The sequence below is a fragment of the Patagioenas fasciata genome, chromosome 3, assembly GCF_037038585.1.
Source record: "Patagioenas fasciata isolate bPatFas1 chromosome 3, bPatFas1.hap1, whole genome shotgun sequence".
NCBI classification, from domain to species: Eukaryota; Metazoa; Chordata; class Aves; order Columbiformes; family Columbidae; genus Patagioenas; species Patagioenas fasciata.
In genome coordinates, this window is record NC_092522.1 from 18,136,352 (window position 1) to 18,154,937 (window position 18,586).

General features: G+C 39.7%; 1 protein-coding gene across 5 annotated transcripts; it reads right to left on the reverse strand.

Annotated features, from left to right (window-relative positions):
- Positions 1-4,493: 4,493 nt before the first annotated feature.
- On the reverse strand, positions 4,494-17,443 carry GTF2A1L (general transcription factor IIA subunit 1 like). Of its 5 annotated transcripts, XM_071805893.1 has the most exons (11): positions 17,341-17,382; positions 15,941-16,015; positions 15,308-15,409; positions 14,891-15,014; positions 13,218-13,273; positions 11,885-11,978; positions 9,993-10,588; positions 8,191-8,481; positions 7,343-7,432; positions 5,375-5,494; positions 4,494-4,954 (listed from the first exon to the last, which is right to left on the reverse strand). In XM_071805893.1, exons 2-10 carry the CDS (start codon positions 15,980-15,982, stop codon positions 5,387-5,389), a joined length of 1,503 nt encoding a protein of 500 aa, XP_071661994.1. In that variant the 5' UTR covers positions 15,983-16,015; positions 17,341-17,382; the 3' UTR covers positions 4,494-4,954; positions 5,375-5,386. The 5 variants fall into 5 exon arrangements, with proteins under 5 accessions (XP_071661994.1, XP_071661993.1, XP_065689664.1 ...); XM_071805892.1 differs by having other exon boundaries at positions 4,494-5,494; XM_065833592.2 differs by lacking the exon at positions 15,941-16,015 and having other exon boundaries at positions 4,494-5,494; positions 17,341-17,443.
- Between the last annotated feature and the right edge of the window lie 1,143 nt (positions 17,444-18,586).

Here is an 18,586-nt window from a genome sequence, read left to right on the forward strand (position 1 = left end):
TGCTGCACACATGACTGTATTTTGTGTATCACAGCGTGCATGCACAAATCACAGAAGCTGTAAAGGCTCCCTCTGAGCAGCAGGAAAGCTGCTGCCTGCACAGGTAAATAAGCACTGCCTTGTTTTCTCTTCAGGGACAGTCCCATGAATTATTTTCAGCTGCCCGCTCTCCGGCATCGCCACTGCCAGTGGCATCCAGGATGCACTGAGGACTCCTCAGCACTCACAGTCTGACTCCATTCCCAGGTGATGAAGCACAGTAGTTACTTTTTAGTGACTCTGTTTTCCCATAAAAATCTATCTTTTCTTTCACTATGCATTGCCTGATGCTAAGGAGATCCAGATTTGTGGCCACATTCCTAACTTAAGTAAGAATGGAGTATTCCTCCATTATTGCAGCATACTTGCTCTGTCCATGGCAAATAAGCTGTCGCACTTATGTAGTTCACTTGCTGTGAACCAACGTGACGCTGTGCTGAAGCTGGAGGTTCAGATGTGTGAGCTCTTACCTGCATCATACAGGTTAAACAATCCATCCTGAGAGCCAAGCTGTGGGTTGCACTGAATGCCCTGTGGGGGTTGCCCCAGGCACATCTTGAGGAGGCCACACTCTGTACTATCTGGTCTTCTGAAAATGAGAGGCTTAGTTATTGGAAATTTCACAGTCCTGTGGGAAAAAGGAGATGCAAAAGCTGCAGACTGCAGATCAAGCCTCTTAAGTGGCTTACTCTTGGCAGGTTGGTTACATTGCCTCTGATGGGAGGAACACACGAGCGCTTACATTTCAAACCAATATGGTAGCATGAGACCTACACATGGCAGTTCATGGTCCACAGAAGATAAAAGAATAAAAGCAAATACATTTTCTTTGGGCTTGTAGCCAAAGTTTTAGCATCTTCGATCCCATTCTATAGATGATAAGCTGTCTGAAGCCAGATCCTCATTTGGTATAATACAAACCTGCCCTGCACTCAGCAGAGCTGTGCAGCTGTGTAAGACCGTGCTTACTCCACAAGAGTCACAGCCTAACAGTTCTTGCCAGCCACTGAAAGTGCAGGCTCTGATACATAAGAAGATGGTATTACTGCAATCTCTTTAAACTTCTTACATTTTCCTTCTCAGCTGAGTCCTTTGCTTTCAAGTCTGTGACAGCAACAGAGTAAAAATCTGCATTCCAAAGCACACCTCTTGTTGCCAAAACACTGCATTGCAAATTAAATTTGCTTCGCGTTAACAAGTGATTCTTTGTACTAGTGATGGGTTTATCATAATTGTGTTAATTAGAAATAACATCTCTGACCGTCGCTTACCTTCAGCTTAATGCTGTGGTTTCAACCAGTATAAAACCTCTGTACACAAGCATAGCTGTCTGTACTCACGAGCAGTTTGCACACATGGGGAACAAAGCAGGACTGAGAACAGAGGAGACTCTTAAATTTCTACAGTTTAGCAATCAGTAAAAATTCCATATGATGCACCTCTTTATACACACCAGCTCCTGAGCTTAGTAGATGAGCAAATGGGACTGCTATAGGATATTTAACTGTAATAGGAACTAAAGACAACGGTGGGAAAAATCTACCTGGTCTAAGGCTTCTCTATCACCTACCTCAAAACCGATTTTCAAGACTTGTTTCTTCAGACAGCCCATGGAAGAGTCCTACACACAATTTAGGACACAGCAAAACAATGTCTGGAGTGGGCAATAATTGATTTGCTTACATTATGTTGCAACGGGACAAGAGCCTGAAAGGACACCTTTCCTGTCCACCTACCACATAACATTATCAGGAAACTACATGCAAGAGAAATGAGTTCGAAATAGTGCCAACTGAAATTGCCTGCCTTACAATGCTGCTTAGGTAACAGCAAAGAAATAGGAGCTGGGGGGCACTTTTTTGGTTTTGTACCTACTGTAAGTTGTGTGAAATCTACTGTTTAGAAAATAATTGCTGTTGGGTTTTGTTTGTTTGGGTTTTTTTAAAGAAAAAAATAACCCACAAACAACATAATTTATATACTTCAGTATTTTCTACACACAAAAGTGAGCAAATAAGTAAAAGTAACATTTTAATAAAGACTTAGATTCATGCTAGAGCTTCTCGTGCAAGTTACACTTTCTATTCTATCTCATTATTTTTGGTAAACTTGCCTTCTTTCTGGTGTAGAGTTTTACACAGCCATTTACTGAAGTATCTTCAATGGCCATAACTGGTACTGCACACCTCTTTGCATCACATCTGCAGCAACATGTAGGTAGCAGCAATCAAATGCGCTACTACAGTAAACTCAAAAACATTCTGATCTGATTACTGCTCAAGTCATAGGCTACGGCAATTAGCTAGCTGAGCTTGCATTTTAATAAACTTTCTTTTTCCCCCAGTATAAAAATTCCTGACTTCAGATATTTTTAGTTGTAAATGTCTTATTCAAAGCTATAAGTCTTTGCCAATGTTCCTTCAAGAATGGTGTAAACTAAATGTAGGGCAATTCTTGTATGCTTAGACAGAAGAAAATGAAAGTCCTACTGCAGGAGTCCAAATATCCAGTGCAAGCACGCCCAGGGAGTATCTGCAGTGTAGTTTGGAGGGAGCCAGATGATCTGCAGCATTATTAATTCGGTAGCCATTTTCCCCAGTACAGGAGGGATTGAAATAGTGAAAGCAAAACTCTAATCCCTAAAGCTTCTATATTGGGTAGCTCAGCAAGGCACCAGATGGAGCTCACATTAAGGTTCCTTCATATCAAGAAGGTGCTGGGTTAGGAAATGCAACTAAATGAAAACCCAGGGTATACTAAGCCATCTTCAGCATCCCTTTTGATGCAGATCAGCTTTGACCAGGAGTAACAGCCACTATGTATACTGTCAGCAAACCTTCAGGAGGAAAGATGGCAAACAGTGCTTTGAGATTTTAATTGCTGGTAGTGCATGTGATTTTGTGAAAAGCCAAAGAGAATTTAAAATGTCACAAATGCCCAACCCATAACTCTTGCAAGAAGTTTGAGAAGAAGTCAGTGTTAAAAGATACTTCAGATGGGCAGCCTATATCGTCAATATACTTGGGCTGCACAGAGGTCACAGCAAACTGTCATAAAAATTAACTTGCAAAACATTAAACAGAAGTCTTTTAAGGATGGAATAAACAGGTAGACAAGGCTAACGGGTAGAAATATGCAATAAGTATTAATTGGTAAAGCTGACAAGAGATGGGAATTCCTACTTTTATCTCACACATCTGGGGCACCCAGTCACAGAGGAACAAGGTCTGAGAAGAGACAGGGAGAGGAGCTGGGCAGTCGTAAGGATGCTCAGAGCTCTGACTCCTCACCTTCATGTACAAGGAACATAGAGGAAAAAGCTGCTTATCTTTAAAACTAGCTAAAAGTAGGTACTCTTTAGCCACTTCATTTTATAGTGACTAGTGAAAGCAGATCCTGTTCTCAGAAGCAACATTCAAAAACGATGCGGTGTTTAGTGAATGGTGCATAGCCAGACATGTCCCATGGATTCCTGTCCCACACCACCTCTGCTTCCAGTCTTTTCTGAAGCATTGCTCTGCTGCTCAAGTTGAAGATAGACCCATAGTTCCTAATGTACACATTTATGGAGCATGAACACCTCAGAGGCTGCGAGAGAGGACTGAAATCTAAAAGCATCTGTCATTTGGTAAGAGCTGCATTTCTTGTGCACTTACGGGTCTGAAGTGTGACAGCAGTGCAGCTACAAGTCAGCTGAATGGGGAAAAAGAAATCATACACTGTAATATTTTAACTGTTGCTGAATACACAGTTCTCCACATCCCAGAAACAGTAACTATAAAAGACAAAATAAATGCCACACTCAGGTCAGCTCCTCTCCTTCAGTGTCCTGTCTTTGATACTGGACAGCAGCAGATATGTGGGAAAAAAAGCATGCAAAGAACTCAATAGTTGTTAAAAACCTGCCTCCTGAGGGAAGCACCTCTATTGTTCATGCCACCAGCACAAGGGTTTGTACCTTTATGAACAAGAGCTGTTTTTTCCCCCCCCTTTCTTCTCTATATTCTTTCTAACTCCTTTATTTCCCTTTTCAAGGCCTCTGTGCCCTCCCAGGGAGCACAGATAACAAAATGTCTCACCATGTCATCTTTCAGCAGACCTAAAAGCAGCAACCACGAGGGAGGGGGTGCCAATACCCTTAGGTGTAACACTGCCCCTCCAGCAGGATCAACTTCTGAGTCAGCCTGGCTGTGGCCTTAACCACTTAGTTGCCAGGATTGCCCTACAAGGAACAGGAGCTAGATGCAGCTCTGAAGGGCCAGGGCCCGGACTTATGGGCACAAACCTTCTTTTTGACCTCTATTTCTAGAGGAACAAACAAAAAGATCACGTTGAGGACTGCTGGGAATGCAGTTCTCATGGCAGGGTGAACAACTGTCACATGCATGGCTCGTACGCATTTCTGTAAGCAAAGTTTATATTTAGGAAACAAAAACAACTCTCTGCTAGAAGGGTATGAGATGACATTTTATTATTATGCACAATTTGTATCATTCACAGCTTACTGGTCTGTACTCCTAGAATGTAGTGGATATGTACAGAAGCAAACTTAAATGACTTTCCATTGACAGTGAAAATAAATCACATTTTAATATTAAATCACACTATTCATTGCATCTCAGTAGGCACATAGGGTATAGAATAAACAATAATTCTTACATATTGAGAGCTCAAGGGTCTTCCACCCACATTTCCTGATGTACATCTAAAGTGCCTGGCTTTAAGCTCAACAAAAACCCACAAAGCAACGACAAAAAAAGCAACAACAAAAAAGCAACAGAGGAAGGAAAGGCGAGAAAGAAGTGCACAGCTGAAAGTCACAAATCTCAGACTTGCACAGATGTTAGTGGGTTTGTTGTTGTTGTCGTCAGTTTTTTCCTTTTTTTTCCCCCTCTCCTTTTTTAAACTTGGCAGCCTTTGGAAAGAAATATATAGTATCACCAACAACTATATAGTTTTATATTTCAAGTCATACTTTGGTTTTCTTTCCATTTTTTAAAATAAGAACTAACAGAACTGAAACTTACTCCAATATAGTCACTTAATACTCCATTACTTTCTTGAATTACTAACAGATTCAGTCTTTAAAGCTATTCATGCCAACAACATTTCTCGGGTAGAAAAGTAATGAAATAATCAGAAAAGAGCAAAGAAAGCTGAGTAGCTAACAAAATAGTGGTTTAGGTTGCATGGATTAACAAAACCAATTTTACATATTTTTGTCACTGATTTGTTGTTTTGTTGGTCTGGGTTTTTTAATGGCAAAACAATAGAAAGTCTAGTTGTTTCACAGAAGGTTTCTAAGAGAATAACGCCACAGTCTTAAAGTACATACATCAGTGAGGTTTCACCACTCTGCATCGCCAACAGCTTTTGCAAAAACATGGTCTTTACCCTCAAAGGACATCACTCCATCTTTCAAGTAGAACTTCCATTTGTTCTTACTTCGATGTATCTGATTAATTACAAAAAAAAAAAAAAAAAAAAAATCAATGTTCCACACCCCCCAAATATATGTTAGACCATCCATTTAAAAAGAAAGGTTGCTTAAGCACAACTTGGTTTACAAACCTCATTATTCTTTTAAAATCCTGTTAGCTCAGAACATGTGACACACTGCCACTGGGCACACCTCAAGTATACAACAGAGACAGATTTCAGTTGTTTATAATGAACTCCCTGCCCTCTTCAAGAGAACAACCTCCTGAATCTCAATAACAAAACAGCTTCATGAGCATATCAGTCACAAAATATACTGCACCTTGCAAACAAGTATGGCTAAACCACTGAAATGCAGCCATTTCCTTCTCCCATACACATTGCAAAGCAATATTGCATGCGCAGAGGCTTTAGGATAAGGCTAACAGCATGAAAACTTTGCTTAAAAACAAACTCTGCCATACAAAAAAATAATCTGCATATTCTGTTTCTCTTTAAAGGCCTGCAAAATTATCTATACTGTGGAAAGCTGGGGTTTCTGTTTGTTGTTTGGTTTTGGCTTTTAATACTATAAGAATGAATTTCAAACATCTCTGGAAAATTCCTTGGATTTTAAGCATCAGTCTATTTTCAAGTCTAGAAAGAAAAAAGAGGGACAAAGCAAAAGAAATGGAATAGTAATTTTGCGAACAGCTTTCTTTTACACATAACAAGGTAATTTAATAGCTGCTTGAATCTACTTTCTACTAGGCCTACATGTTTTATGAAATCTATCTAGGAAAGGGGAAAGCTACCAACATCTTCCCCCAACTTCTGTAACTGTTAATTTCTAATAACATCTGATCTTAAATTTCCTATAAGACATGTCCAATACTGAAGTTCTTATCACTTTTTAAACATTTTCAACCAGTTTTTCAGCTTATTACAGACAAAACTTGCGGCAGATAACAATATACACTACCTATAACCTCTGTAATATCACACTTAATGTACTTTTTCAATACAACCCAGACACTGTGGCTTAATTTCAGATACATTTTCTAGACACATTTTCCAAAATAACTAGTTTCAGAAACACATAACCCTGTTACACTTTACTAAAGACCATTTTCTTAGCAGCCCACCATTTCCTAAAACACAGGAAGCATTAAGCAGGCCTAACTGAACACACACAAAAAAATTATCACTAGTCACTTCTGAAATAATAAAAGCTAAGGCACATTCTTAAGCAAACTATAGATACATTTTTCCATATTTGTTTCAAAAGAAAATATGAACTTTGTTATGTTCGGCTCTTAAACTACTGACATGTGTCCAAATCCATACCAGAGTTAGAAATACTTAATTTGATCTTCAGGAGTTCAAAATAAGGTTGAATTTTAAACATTAAAACCAAGGAGGACAAATCGCTCTTAACAACTGCTCTGTTTTTCAAACACAACAGAATTCTGGTAGGATAATCACTCAGTAAGCACTTCGAAAGACAAAAAGTGTAAAAGAAAGCACACATACTCTTCTGTTAGCCATTTCAAAAATCTTAATTCGTGGCTGAAAATTCATACATACATCCATGGAGCTGTTGATATTACTTAGAAGTTAAGGAAATGCATAAGCTTCAGCAGCTTTACAAATCTGGTCTCCTTTCCTTTTCCTTTAACAGGCCATTATGGACCCATTGATTAGTCTCATTTCAGAAAACAGCAGGTAAGTCTTCAGACTATTGTCAGCTAAAGACCTAATTTAAACACTCCATTATAACAGCATGGGTTTTTCTTTAAAGGGCACTGACAGATAACCAGATATGGATTTGCTGAACATATTATTCAGAATGATTAAGGAACAAAGATAAAACTATATACTATACCTTGTCATACTGACAAAATATCACATTGTCGGTGTCAAACAAGTCTGGAATGTCCTGTTCACTGACATCATCATCAGAATTTAAGGGGTCCTAGAGATTAGAATTGTATTTTACACAATCTTTCAGAATAGCATTGAAAATACTTGATGTGAAACACGCCTAGAACAATAAAAGGCTGCCACTGCAAAAAATCAAGACCTAGAAGCTATGAAGATCATGTTGCACAAAGCTCATTTATAAGCATCTTCACATGTTTACATTCTCAAAAACAAACCAACCATAAACAAAAACACAGGTCAAAAAGCAGAACTGCTAACTGATAAAGCTGACCCCAGTAACTGGAATACTAATCAACTGGTATTCATTTGCAGTCCAAATGCTATGAGTTGATTCTCTTGTGAATCTCTAGGATACAAGATTGTACATCTTTAAGAAAATCCTATTCCTAGGAAACATATGTACTTGTATCACATTGTTCTCTGTCTAATCCTCTGCAGTCCTTCAGAAGGAAAAGAAACCTAGATTTTTACCTTGATCTTATTTAAATAAAAAGCAAAACTCCATTCCACTGAGGCCAGAGTTTTACCATAGAACTTTAATTCTGGTAATTAAGTATTTTAATTCATCCAGTAAACAAATGACTTCTCAACATCTCTTTCGTTTGTCCAGGTTTCTCATACTGAGCTCTCAAGTAATTTCTCAGCAGTATCTCCTGTCTCAAGAGGTATATAATTTAACTATGCATTCTCTGCATTAAACCTTCCAGGAATTGTTCTGGGTCCAACAATTCAACAGTCAAGATAAATACACTATTGTAATGTGCTTCACAAGGCTTTAAAGTAAATTACCTCCTCAACTATATCTACTTGGGGCTCTTCATTATCACCACCACTGCTGCTAGACTCAGTGCTTGTAATACTGTCACATTCTTCATCATCATCTTCCTCATCCTCGAGAACTTTTAGATCCTCTGATTCAATAATAGCAATGAATTCATTCTCTTCCCTATATTTTGTATGTGGTATTCCTTCCTTGGGAGAAACGTCACCAGTACCATCTAGCTGAATTATGCCTTCAATGTCACTGCAGATATCCTTCTCTGATTGTAAATTAGATTCCATCTGCTCAGTAGGTTCCATCTGACAGGAATAAAAAGAGACCAGAGACAGATTGTGAATTAACACCACAAAGCTTTCATTCTCCAGTACAAAGCCTGAGATCTTTGTTTAATAAAGTAACAAGATTGGGGCACTAAAATGAGAGTTTCAAGTCCTCGACTACTTGTAAACCCTGACCAGATTTCCAAATCTTGTTCTTAACACTTATCCTTAAACAGAATCCATGCCAAATATTCCTCAGCAATATAGAGAGACATTTTCTTAGACTTTTCTTTACACAACATTGTACACAACCAACTTCAATCTGTGAACTGGGCCTTTAGAATTTCTACTGCAAATACAACTCCAAAACAAAAGAAGGGAAACAAGCTACTGCCCTGCCCCCCAAAATAGCATTTTTCATTTTTGAAATGAGTCAAGATTAACTCATCCTTCTCTCTCAATTCAATTGAAATGCTTTGTTTCAATAACATCTAAAAAGCTGAGACGGTAACTATTTCAGTACTTCATGTACTGTTCATAGAAATGCTAGAAATTCCTAAACAGAGTGTTCATAGGAGCATAAAAGGGCTTTAAGCTGTCTTCAGTTTCTCATTAAATCTTTATTGTAGCACTTAATTCACATCCACATACTCTTTCTAGTTCAAGAAAATAACACTTTGTTTTGACCTTCCATTATTACTACTGACAGTAGTAAGACATCCTGCCATCAAAAAGTTCACGAATAGCATAACATGCCTTCTATTTACAGTCATTTGTCATTACTGTAATTAAATTTGCATTTAGTAAATTTGCCTCAATCACATATAAGCACTACAACTCGAAGTCAACAAGCCAGCCTGAACTTAAAAACATCTGCAAATAATTTCTGGAACAAAAATCAGATGAGGTCAGGAAAGTGGCTTCCTAATTAAAATCATTCAAGTTTTTCACACAGCTTTAGCTGAATTCTAGTTTGTTCAGTATTTTTTACCAAGGAGATACATTTCCTTCCAGCAGATTTTCACTTATCAAATCTGACTTTTCATACTCAATATGCATTCGCAAGGCAAGTTAAATGCTCTTTGCACATTACAAGTTAAAACTAACCCCAGCTGACATTGCAAAAGCAATTTGCCCACAGCTGGCCATTATCCACATGCAGATTCATTGGCACAATGACATGGAAGTTCTCCAAGGGTCATTTATGTCTGTTCAGTCAAAAAAACCCACAAACTATTATGCCCAAAAATTGTCAGTAAGTCTAAGAATACACTATACCTATGCATTACACCTTGAGCATTTTTTTAGATTGACATTCTCTTCAACAACAGTATTTCAGCAATATTTGTGAGAAATTCTTAACATTAAGCAGACAGCTACTGCTATTCAAAACAAGCTCATGAATGAACTTCAAAATCATGATTTTTCTTATTATAATGTAGAGGTGCTACTTGTCACTTACAGATGTGTTTGATCACATCTGTTCTTATACTCCAAACAACTATCTCCAACAGATGTATTTTCACCAGCTAAGAAACAAAAGGCCTTACCTTGTCAGAGGAAGCAATGCTGTCGTGATCTTTCAGAACAGCATTATCATCCAAACTTTTGCCCATGATAATCAGGTCAATGATATCAGACACCTGCTGTTGCACTGACTGCTGAGGCTGAGTATCAAACTGCCCCGCCACATCCAGCAGGACACTGCTGGAGTTGTTTGCCAAGGACTCTGTGGGAGAAAACTCTTCAGAGGCTTCTGGAGTAAACACAGCTGTGTGAAGACTGCCATGCTGGGATTTTTCTGTTGAGTCTGCACACTGATTCAACACTGCATTAGATGCAAGTGGCTGCTGGCTCAGAGAAGGCTGCTGGACCAATGTATTGGCAGAGTTCTCTAGGTGATTTTCTTCCATGACATTTGGTGGAAATACCGTGCTCTGTTGGACAGCAGTCTCCTGGGGTTGTAACATTTCAGCAGCTGCCTGAGCAGAAGATTCATTCACCTGTGCAACACTGGCAACATTGGCTTGCAGAACTGAAGGTTGCTCAAGGGGCTGAAACATCTGTTGAACAGGGTGATGCAAAATACTTGCATCTCCTGCGGCCTGCGTAACCATCACAGGCACATTTACCTTGTAAAGCTGCCCTACAAAGAGATGAGTTAAAAAGTTCTTCAGCAGGTTAAACTTACAGGGTTTATCCTGGCCACTCTCCTGTAACCACTAATAACCAATAGCAAATACTCAGGCAAACTATGAGAAACAGGACTTTTACAAAGCAGTACTTTCTCTAAGCACAATTGCAGCCTTTGAAAATTAAGTGTTCAGAGGCTACTTCAGTCAGAGCTTCCATCCAGACCATCATGTTTAATACCCCTTTCTGGTTCTGGCCTTCACAATACCTTGTGGCAGTCAGTTCAAGAACTTAATTACATGCTGGATTAAAAAATTAAAATAAAAAACGCACCACAGAACAATAAAAAATAATCCTGTTTTGCATTTGTTTCCCTATCATTTCAGAAACTAAGGAATACAAGATAAAATGGTTAACTATTGCATATCTACATAGGCAGTTCACTCTTTTAAGGACCTTTAGGTATCCCTTCTAAAAAACTCTAGTTTAAAAACAAACAAACAAAGGCAAAAAAAAAAACACCTCCTAGTTTATCTGTCCTCTCATTGTATGAAAACCACTCCAAATACTGAATCCTTAAAGTTTTTATTATTATTATCAGTGTTAAAATCTGAGCCAGAGCTAAGCTCGCAATGTCATTTAATTATTCTTTACCCCACACACAAGCTTACAGACACAGAGTCACTGATACTAGCCCATAGGTCTCAAAACCTTAGGTATTATACCTGAAATAGATATCGAGTGACATTAGTTCTCAAAGAACAGCTGCTTGAAGAAAAAGTCAATCAGTGACTGAAATAAGCCTTCCACTCATCACACCCAAAGCAGTACTAGCACATTTTTGTGCAAGCAGTACAGGCAGTTTTGTCAGCAAAGAGTGGGAGCAAGAAGGTTTATGGATGATTGGATTTTATTTGAATGAGAAGTCAATTCAGTTCTGAAGCACCAGAATGTCTTTACCTTTTTAAAGTATGGAAGATATTCCTCATATAGGAGAAGGATATACCCATGTCTGAACTGACAAAAGAACACATTTATAAGCAGTTGTAAAACAAAAAAATGGCATTACCTGGCAGCCCACGTTAATTGGCTTGCAAGGGTACACAACTGACACACTGACTAACCAATGTAATTACTTCCCCCACGCAGCAATTACAAACACAAACTACAAAGGAAGAGGAGGATAAATGGCTCTACCCCCCTATACTTTAACTTCACATTTGTTTTATCTACTGTACTTGGAACCATCTTTCAATATCCACATACAGTCAATGCACTGTAACATTTTACATCTCCTCTTTAATCTTACCAGATACTGTCTGTAGCGTCACTCCAGTTGGTACATGTATAGGATAAGCAATACCCGTAGGGAGAGTAAGAGTTGCACCCGATTGTGGAGCACCCTAGATACACAAGAGCTTTAGTAAGAAACAGTGCATACTTCATCTCCTAGGCCCCAGCACGTCACGCTAACATATCCAGACAAACATGAACGAGCGGCTTTTTGTGATGATCTCTACTGAGGAGTTGCTTCAGACTTTTGGGATTTAGACAGATAAACAGTACTCTGTAGTGACATGATAATCATCTTGCCCTACTTCCTATTTTCCAGTTATCCCCTTTTCATTAACAGAACACTTCTCTGTACCCCCTCAACATGCACACCATTCAGAAAGGTGTTTTTCCACTCAGAGCCACTTCTACCTAAACTTATGCATTACTCCACACAGCACAGACTCCTTGTCTGGGCCTATGAAGTCACTTCACATTCTCTTTTTCTCCTGAAAAGCAAAGAGTTGGATATACGGCTCCCTTTTGAACTAGCTGTTCCAGAGAAATCCAAACTTTGAATCAGGAAACTTGCATGTTATACAAACACCTTCCCCATATTATACTTCAGGTTGGCAAGCTAGTTACCTTGATGCTTAGGAGGAACTCAATAAATTCATCAAGCTCTGACAATTAATAGCCCCACTCCAAACAAATTTTGACATGCCCAGAGTTCAGAATCTGTCAACTCTTCAAACACTCATTTTCTTCTGGATGATCTCTATGCCTTGCAGCTAATGCTCCTCCCAGCTTCACTACTGCTAGCATTTCCCAGACATCCATTAATTTCATATCCAGTAACCAAAAAAAAATAAAAGGGGGGGGGATTTTGGGAGATCTGTAGATGTGCATTTCTACTAGACTTCCATCTCATGGGCTAAATACAGCTGGGTCCTCCAACACGCTTCTGGCTGCACTGCTTGTAAAACCAACTGGTAGATCCCCATCCTTTTTCACTGCTCAAACAGAAGCAGCAGAGTTACAGCTCTCCCTCTGCAGTCTCTTAATTTTTGTATCGTTTTCATTAAAAAAATAAAACGAATTATAGGGCTAGAAGTAACAACACTGAGTTTCTTCAGCTGTTGATTCTCTCTCAGCAGGACTTATGCTCCCTTACCTACTATACCATATTGGACAGTTAAAACTGTCATGGGAAAGGGTACTTTTTCAGTCCCTAAATGCTGTCCTAAAGCATCTATACATGGAAAATATTTAATACTTGCCTCCTGTTAAGCCTACTAACAACTGACAATCATAATTATTCAGAATTCAGAATAATCAAAATTGAAATAGATATCACTACAGCTACATACCAGATCTCCTGCTGTCAAATGCTGTAAACCTCTGCCAGTTGGGATGACTAAAGAAGCTATAAAAAAAAAAAAAAAAAAAGACACTTTACAAAAAACATTACTTTCTTGGACATAGTTGATCTTACCATAATCTACAGCAAACACGGCTAAAACTAAAACTAAAGCAATCTACCTTCAGTTCATACTCAGATCAACAAACAACTGAGCACATCTAGATGAGGCCCTTGAATATACTTCCCTTTATGTTGCTTCAAGTTTATGCTGTACTCAGCAGGGAGAGGTTACACCCAAATTTGTAAAACTTACATTTTGCTAAAAGCTGGTCTTGGAGACGTTTTGTTTGTTTTAAAAATATTTCTGTTTAACTGTTTGATCCATTTTAAGTTGCAATGTAAAAATCAAGCATGCCATTTCTATTTATTACATCAACTAGAAGGACGGATGTGCAATGCTACCAAGAACATATATGTAAAATGAATTGCCTTGTCAACATAAGGAAGATATGCAACTATTTTTCTGCACCACAGCAAATCCAATGTTGCTCATAGAAGGAACAGTAGGGTGTGATTTTCAAAAGCACCAAGTACTGACTCCAGTGAGAGAAGATAAGCCAAAGGGAAAACTTCCCCAGGCTTCAACAAGTAAACAATTTAGGTAGTCCTAACTACTTTGAAAATCTCTAGCTACAGGACAATTCAAATGCCATTTAACATTAAAAAAAAAAAAAAAGCACTGGCTTCAACAGGTTGTTTTGCCTTAGTACTACCCTTCCAAAATTTAGGAGTAATACGGTAAAACTCATTAAATACAAAGCCTCCAATAGCAAACAAACCCAAAAGTATACTCCCTTTAACCACATGGAATAAATAAAATACTTGTCTCCAAAACCAGCCCATTCAACTAGGAAGACTGTAAAAAAACCAGATGAACAGTGCCTGCCCAACTGTGAAGAGCACTATGACACAGATTTTCATTAAATCATCTCACATGTTTTTTGTCCTTAATGGGGAAAGGTCCCAATAGCCTCTCACATTGGAAAAAGCCTCAGCTGAGCATTACACTCTGCCATAACATTACCACAGTGGTCAGCTGCACCTAATTGAGAAGAACAGGTCTTGATGTCAAAGCCAGGGTGAAAGTCAAGTGAGATAGGAATGCTGCTTTTAGGAAAACTAACTGAAAGACAAAAAACCTTGCCAAAAACTCCCACTCTGCTGTTTGAGCAAGGGATTACATTTTAAGAAGTGCAGAACCAGGTTAAAATCCAACATGACAGCCAAGCTGCATGGCACAATTATGCCATATAACGTCCGTATACATCATGCCACACATTAAAAGCGCGAGTAGAACCTTACCCCTTCTGGTAAATTTGCAATTGAACAGCAAAACTTCTGAACCACGGACAAGGTGGCTAAAACTCTCTACACATTTTGTTACTGGAACTAAGCAGTAAATCAAGAGCACATAGCCATAACTGCATTACTTTATCAAAGTTTAATTAATTCTTCATTGGTCAAATTCCACTTTCAAATAATTCCTGTTCCCTGTCATCCTAGATATATACAGAAGTATCCCAAACCAAGATTAGTGCAGCACCTTCAAGTATTCTAAAAAGATTCTTGAATCACTGAGCTATTATTGAATTGCATCTGCTGTGTTCAACACCACCTGACCTGCTGAAGCCTGCAGAACACGGTGAAAATTGTGCGGCAATTGCAGGGTAAACTGTGGAGAATGGTGGTTATGTCTGAAGAGGCCTTCTGTTGCTTTAGACTGCACCACCTTGGTTTCCCAAAGCTGCAGAAAGATTATTATTAAGGTCAACAGATACCAGCTTTAAAAATAAACCACATTTAAAATTATAATCAAGTATTCCTAGCTTTTACAAGAGTAAATTGATTCTATGCAATAAAGATGGTAACAATCACTACAGAGTTTCAGCTTCCAGCAGCCCAAGACATCATTCACATTGAAACTCTAAGTTAGGGCAAAATTTTGCATGTTTTGGAGGGCAAAGAAATGGACAGGTACATCATCCCAAAATAAAAAAAAGTAAACAACTTCTCTTAATGCAGGGGAACCAAACAAACCTGTTTCAATTCTTTCAGAACCTGTTCCTCTAAACCTTCTTCTGCAAAGAGCTCCCGCACACCTTCAATCACATCTTCAATAATGGACTTGTATAGTTTAGGCTACATAAATAAATATTTTCGAGTTAAGATGAACATTAAGCCATTTGAAATGATAGCACAAGGTCTAATCTCACTGCATGAACTACTCTTACAAACTGAACAGCATAAACAGATCAGTGTAATAAACTGAATACTCTGTCAAGTGCAGAGGTCTGCAAGTCCACTCGTTCTTTTCAATATGACATTCCTGGGAACAGACACCCCTGGAAAAAATTTGATTCAAGCCTCAAATTGCTTTCTGCAGGCTATGAAACACTTATATTTTCAAACAAGCATGTAAAAAATGTCAGTTTAAAACTGACATTTACTGCTTAGTATCATTATAGTGTCATCGCTCCTAACTTAAAGGCCAACCAACAATACAAGCTACTAAAAATGAGATGTGCCAATTCTATCAGAATTTATATAAAATTTAAGTAACCTGCAATAAATATTTTTTTTATTTTATTTGTGGTCTGATGCTGTATAGTAGTTCAGCTATGGCAATTTTAATAGTACAGTTATCAATACATATAATTCATCCTATATTACAATAGGACTCCAACGCAACATTTGATTCCTTCTTCTGTCCATGTCAGTGATCAAATCCTAATCCTCCCGTCAGACCTGGACAACAGACACAAAGGAGCTTCAGGATTCATCCACTCAGGTGCAAATGTAACAGAATAAGCTTTTCGCAATTTAAAGCTTATTAATCTTGATTATCAAGGTGAAAGATGTAGCTGAAATTTTTAGGAAACCTTAGAAATTAAGATTGCAGAATATTAATTTACGTTTCTCTAACTTAACATCAAATTATATGCTGCTGCTTAAAAGTTGTTCTAAACTGTAGATGATAAATGTGTTTAAAAAAGCCCTAACAGTTATTAAAAAGTAACAAGTTACGCTTTTTGCAAAAGGCTGTGAGCACAACATAGCACTGCTTTAAAATAACTATACTCATGTATGATTTCCTATGGGAGCGTAAAGATCTCCAAGAATTCCCGCAGCACATTTCAGGATACTAGGAATATGCGAAGAAAAAAATTTAATCTTGTACTGCTACACTAGGAAATGTTGACTAGCCCATATGTCAAATGCTTTGCCATCATTGCTAATCCAGGAGAGAAACCAAATTTAAATCTTTCAACAGGCCTATTACTCTCCCCAGGATTGCCAAGCTACGGTAAGTACAAATATTTATTATGCTACATAAAAACCGCACATAGCAACTGTAAAACTCAAATGCTATGCGTTTTCAAATTAAAAATTGGTTAGAGCACAGACACTGCAGTACTCCGGTTTTACCCCTTTACACGTAGGCAGCCCTTTGCCATGACCAGGCCATCCACACCGGGACCCACCACTACCACGAAACAGCAAACTCCAGTTTTATTTGTTACACGGTGGGGGGGCGGGGGGACGCTTATCAACACCCCATTCCAGCAAAGCCAAAAACAAGTCTTAAAGGGAAGCCTCCGAGGCTCCCCTGGGATTGCTGCCAGCCGAAGGACCGTTTTAAGTCCCACACGAGGCGAGGCAGCGGCAAATGGAACCCGGGGGCACAGCTGCCGCCGCCCTGCGCCTGGCGCCGCCACGGGATCCCTTCCCACCCTGGGGCTGCCCAGCGCCTCACACCAACCCCTGACGTGATGCTTTTTGCCCACAAAACGCTTCTTTAACTCACTCTCCCTCCCACCGCCCCCAGCAAAAAATAACGGCTCGTGAGGTCACCCCCGGGCTCCCCACGCCGGGGAACGGCCGGCGGTCCTAGGTATCCTCTGCGGACCCCGCGGGGCGGCACCACCTCCCGCCGGGCCCAGGGAGGCGACGTCCACTGCCCCTCTCTCCCACCCGGAGCGGGCAGCCAGATCCCGCCGGGCCGCTCGCAACTTCCAAGCCTGGCTACGAGCCGCAGGGCCAGAAAACGCCTCGCCGCCGCAGCCCCTCACCAGAGGATACGCGTGAGACATGGCGGCCGCCGCCATCACCCCGCCCTCCCGCCTTAAGGCGCCGTTGATCACCGCGACGCGGGCTGCCCGCCGCCGGCCCCGCCCTGTCTTTTCTCCGCTAACCATGAAAAACCCCAGGCAGGGCAGCACGCTTCGGTGTAGCCGAGCGCTGGTTACTAAACCGGGGTTTGTTCTTTCAACTGCTCAGCCTGAAAAGAGGAACCAGTCGCGGCACGAAGCGCGGGGTTTGCAGTTCACACCCTGAGCTCTTGCGTGGAACTTCAGCGTCTGTCCCTGAGGCTGAGGGAGCTGGGTCTCTTTAGCTTGGAGAAGGGGAGACTGAGGGGTGATCTCATTAATGTTTATAAATATATAAAGGGTGAGTGTCATGAGGATGGAGCCCGGCTCTTCTCAGTGACAACCAACGATAAGACAAGGGGCAATGGGTGCAAACTGGAACACAGGAGGTTCCACTTAAATATGAGAAGAAACCTCTTCACAGTGAGGGTACCAGACACCAGAACAGGCTGCCCAGGGGGGTTGTGGAGTCTCCTCTGGAGACATTCAAAACCCACCTGGACACCTTCCTGTGTAACCTCATCTGGGTGTTCCTGCTCTGGCAGGGGGATTGGACTGGATGATCTCTCAAGGTCCCTTCCAATAGCCTATGATTCTGTGATGGAGAGCAGGATGCTTTGTCTGGTGAACAGGAGGAATGAGAACCACAGTTGTTCTTGAGTGTGAAAATATACCTAGGAAAGCTGCCTACAGAAGCATATTATTTTGCTCTAATAAACTCTGAAGTCATTATTACCTCATAAAGAGGGAGATAGTTGAAGCTACCAGTTAAATAGCAGCAATCTGGTACAACTATTCAAATTATTGCTTATATTTGCAGCAGTCTGTTCATATGTTAATACCAAGATTTAACAATTTAGCAGATACTCATCTGGAAAAATATTTGTTCATCTCGTTTGTGCAGGAGAGTATATACTTTGGTCTTTATACACCTTCCGCCTGCATATGTGTCAGTGCTACCCTGATCATTCTAAGAACCTGGAAACATAATCTTTTATTTCCTTCTTCCTTTTTTTTTCCATTTTTAGGTAGCTGTGTAGTTATAGTGCTATTTGGCTTGTAAAGGGAAGATTCACCCATTAAGCTTTAATTTTTAAGGCTGACTTACACACCGTGAAGAATGAAAAGATTTTAATGGAAATACTGACAGACCCTTAATTATATAGCG

Excerpts from the sequence above, each read along its gene's own strand:
- GTF2A1L (XM_071805893.1), bottom strand. The coding sequence starts at position 15,982 with ATGGACAGAAGAAGGAATCAAATGTTGCGTTGGAGTCCTATT. Across the intron at positions 13,274-14,890 it reads TGTTCTGCAGGCTTCAGCAG|CTTCTTTAGTCATCCCAACT; the intron begins GTCAGGTGGTGT and ends TTTTTTTTATAG. Across the intron at positions 5,495-7,342 it reads TATTTTGTCAGTATGACAAG|ATACATCGAAGTAAGAACAA; the intron begins GTATAGTATATA and ends GTAATTAATCAG.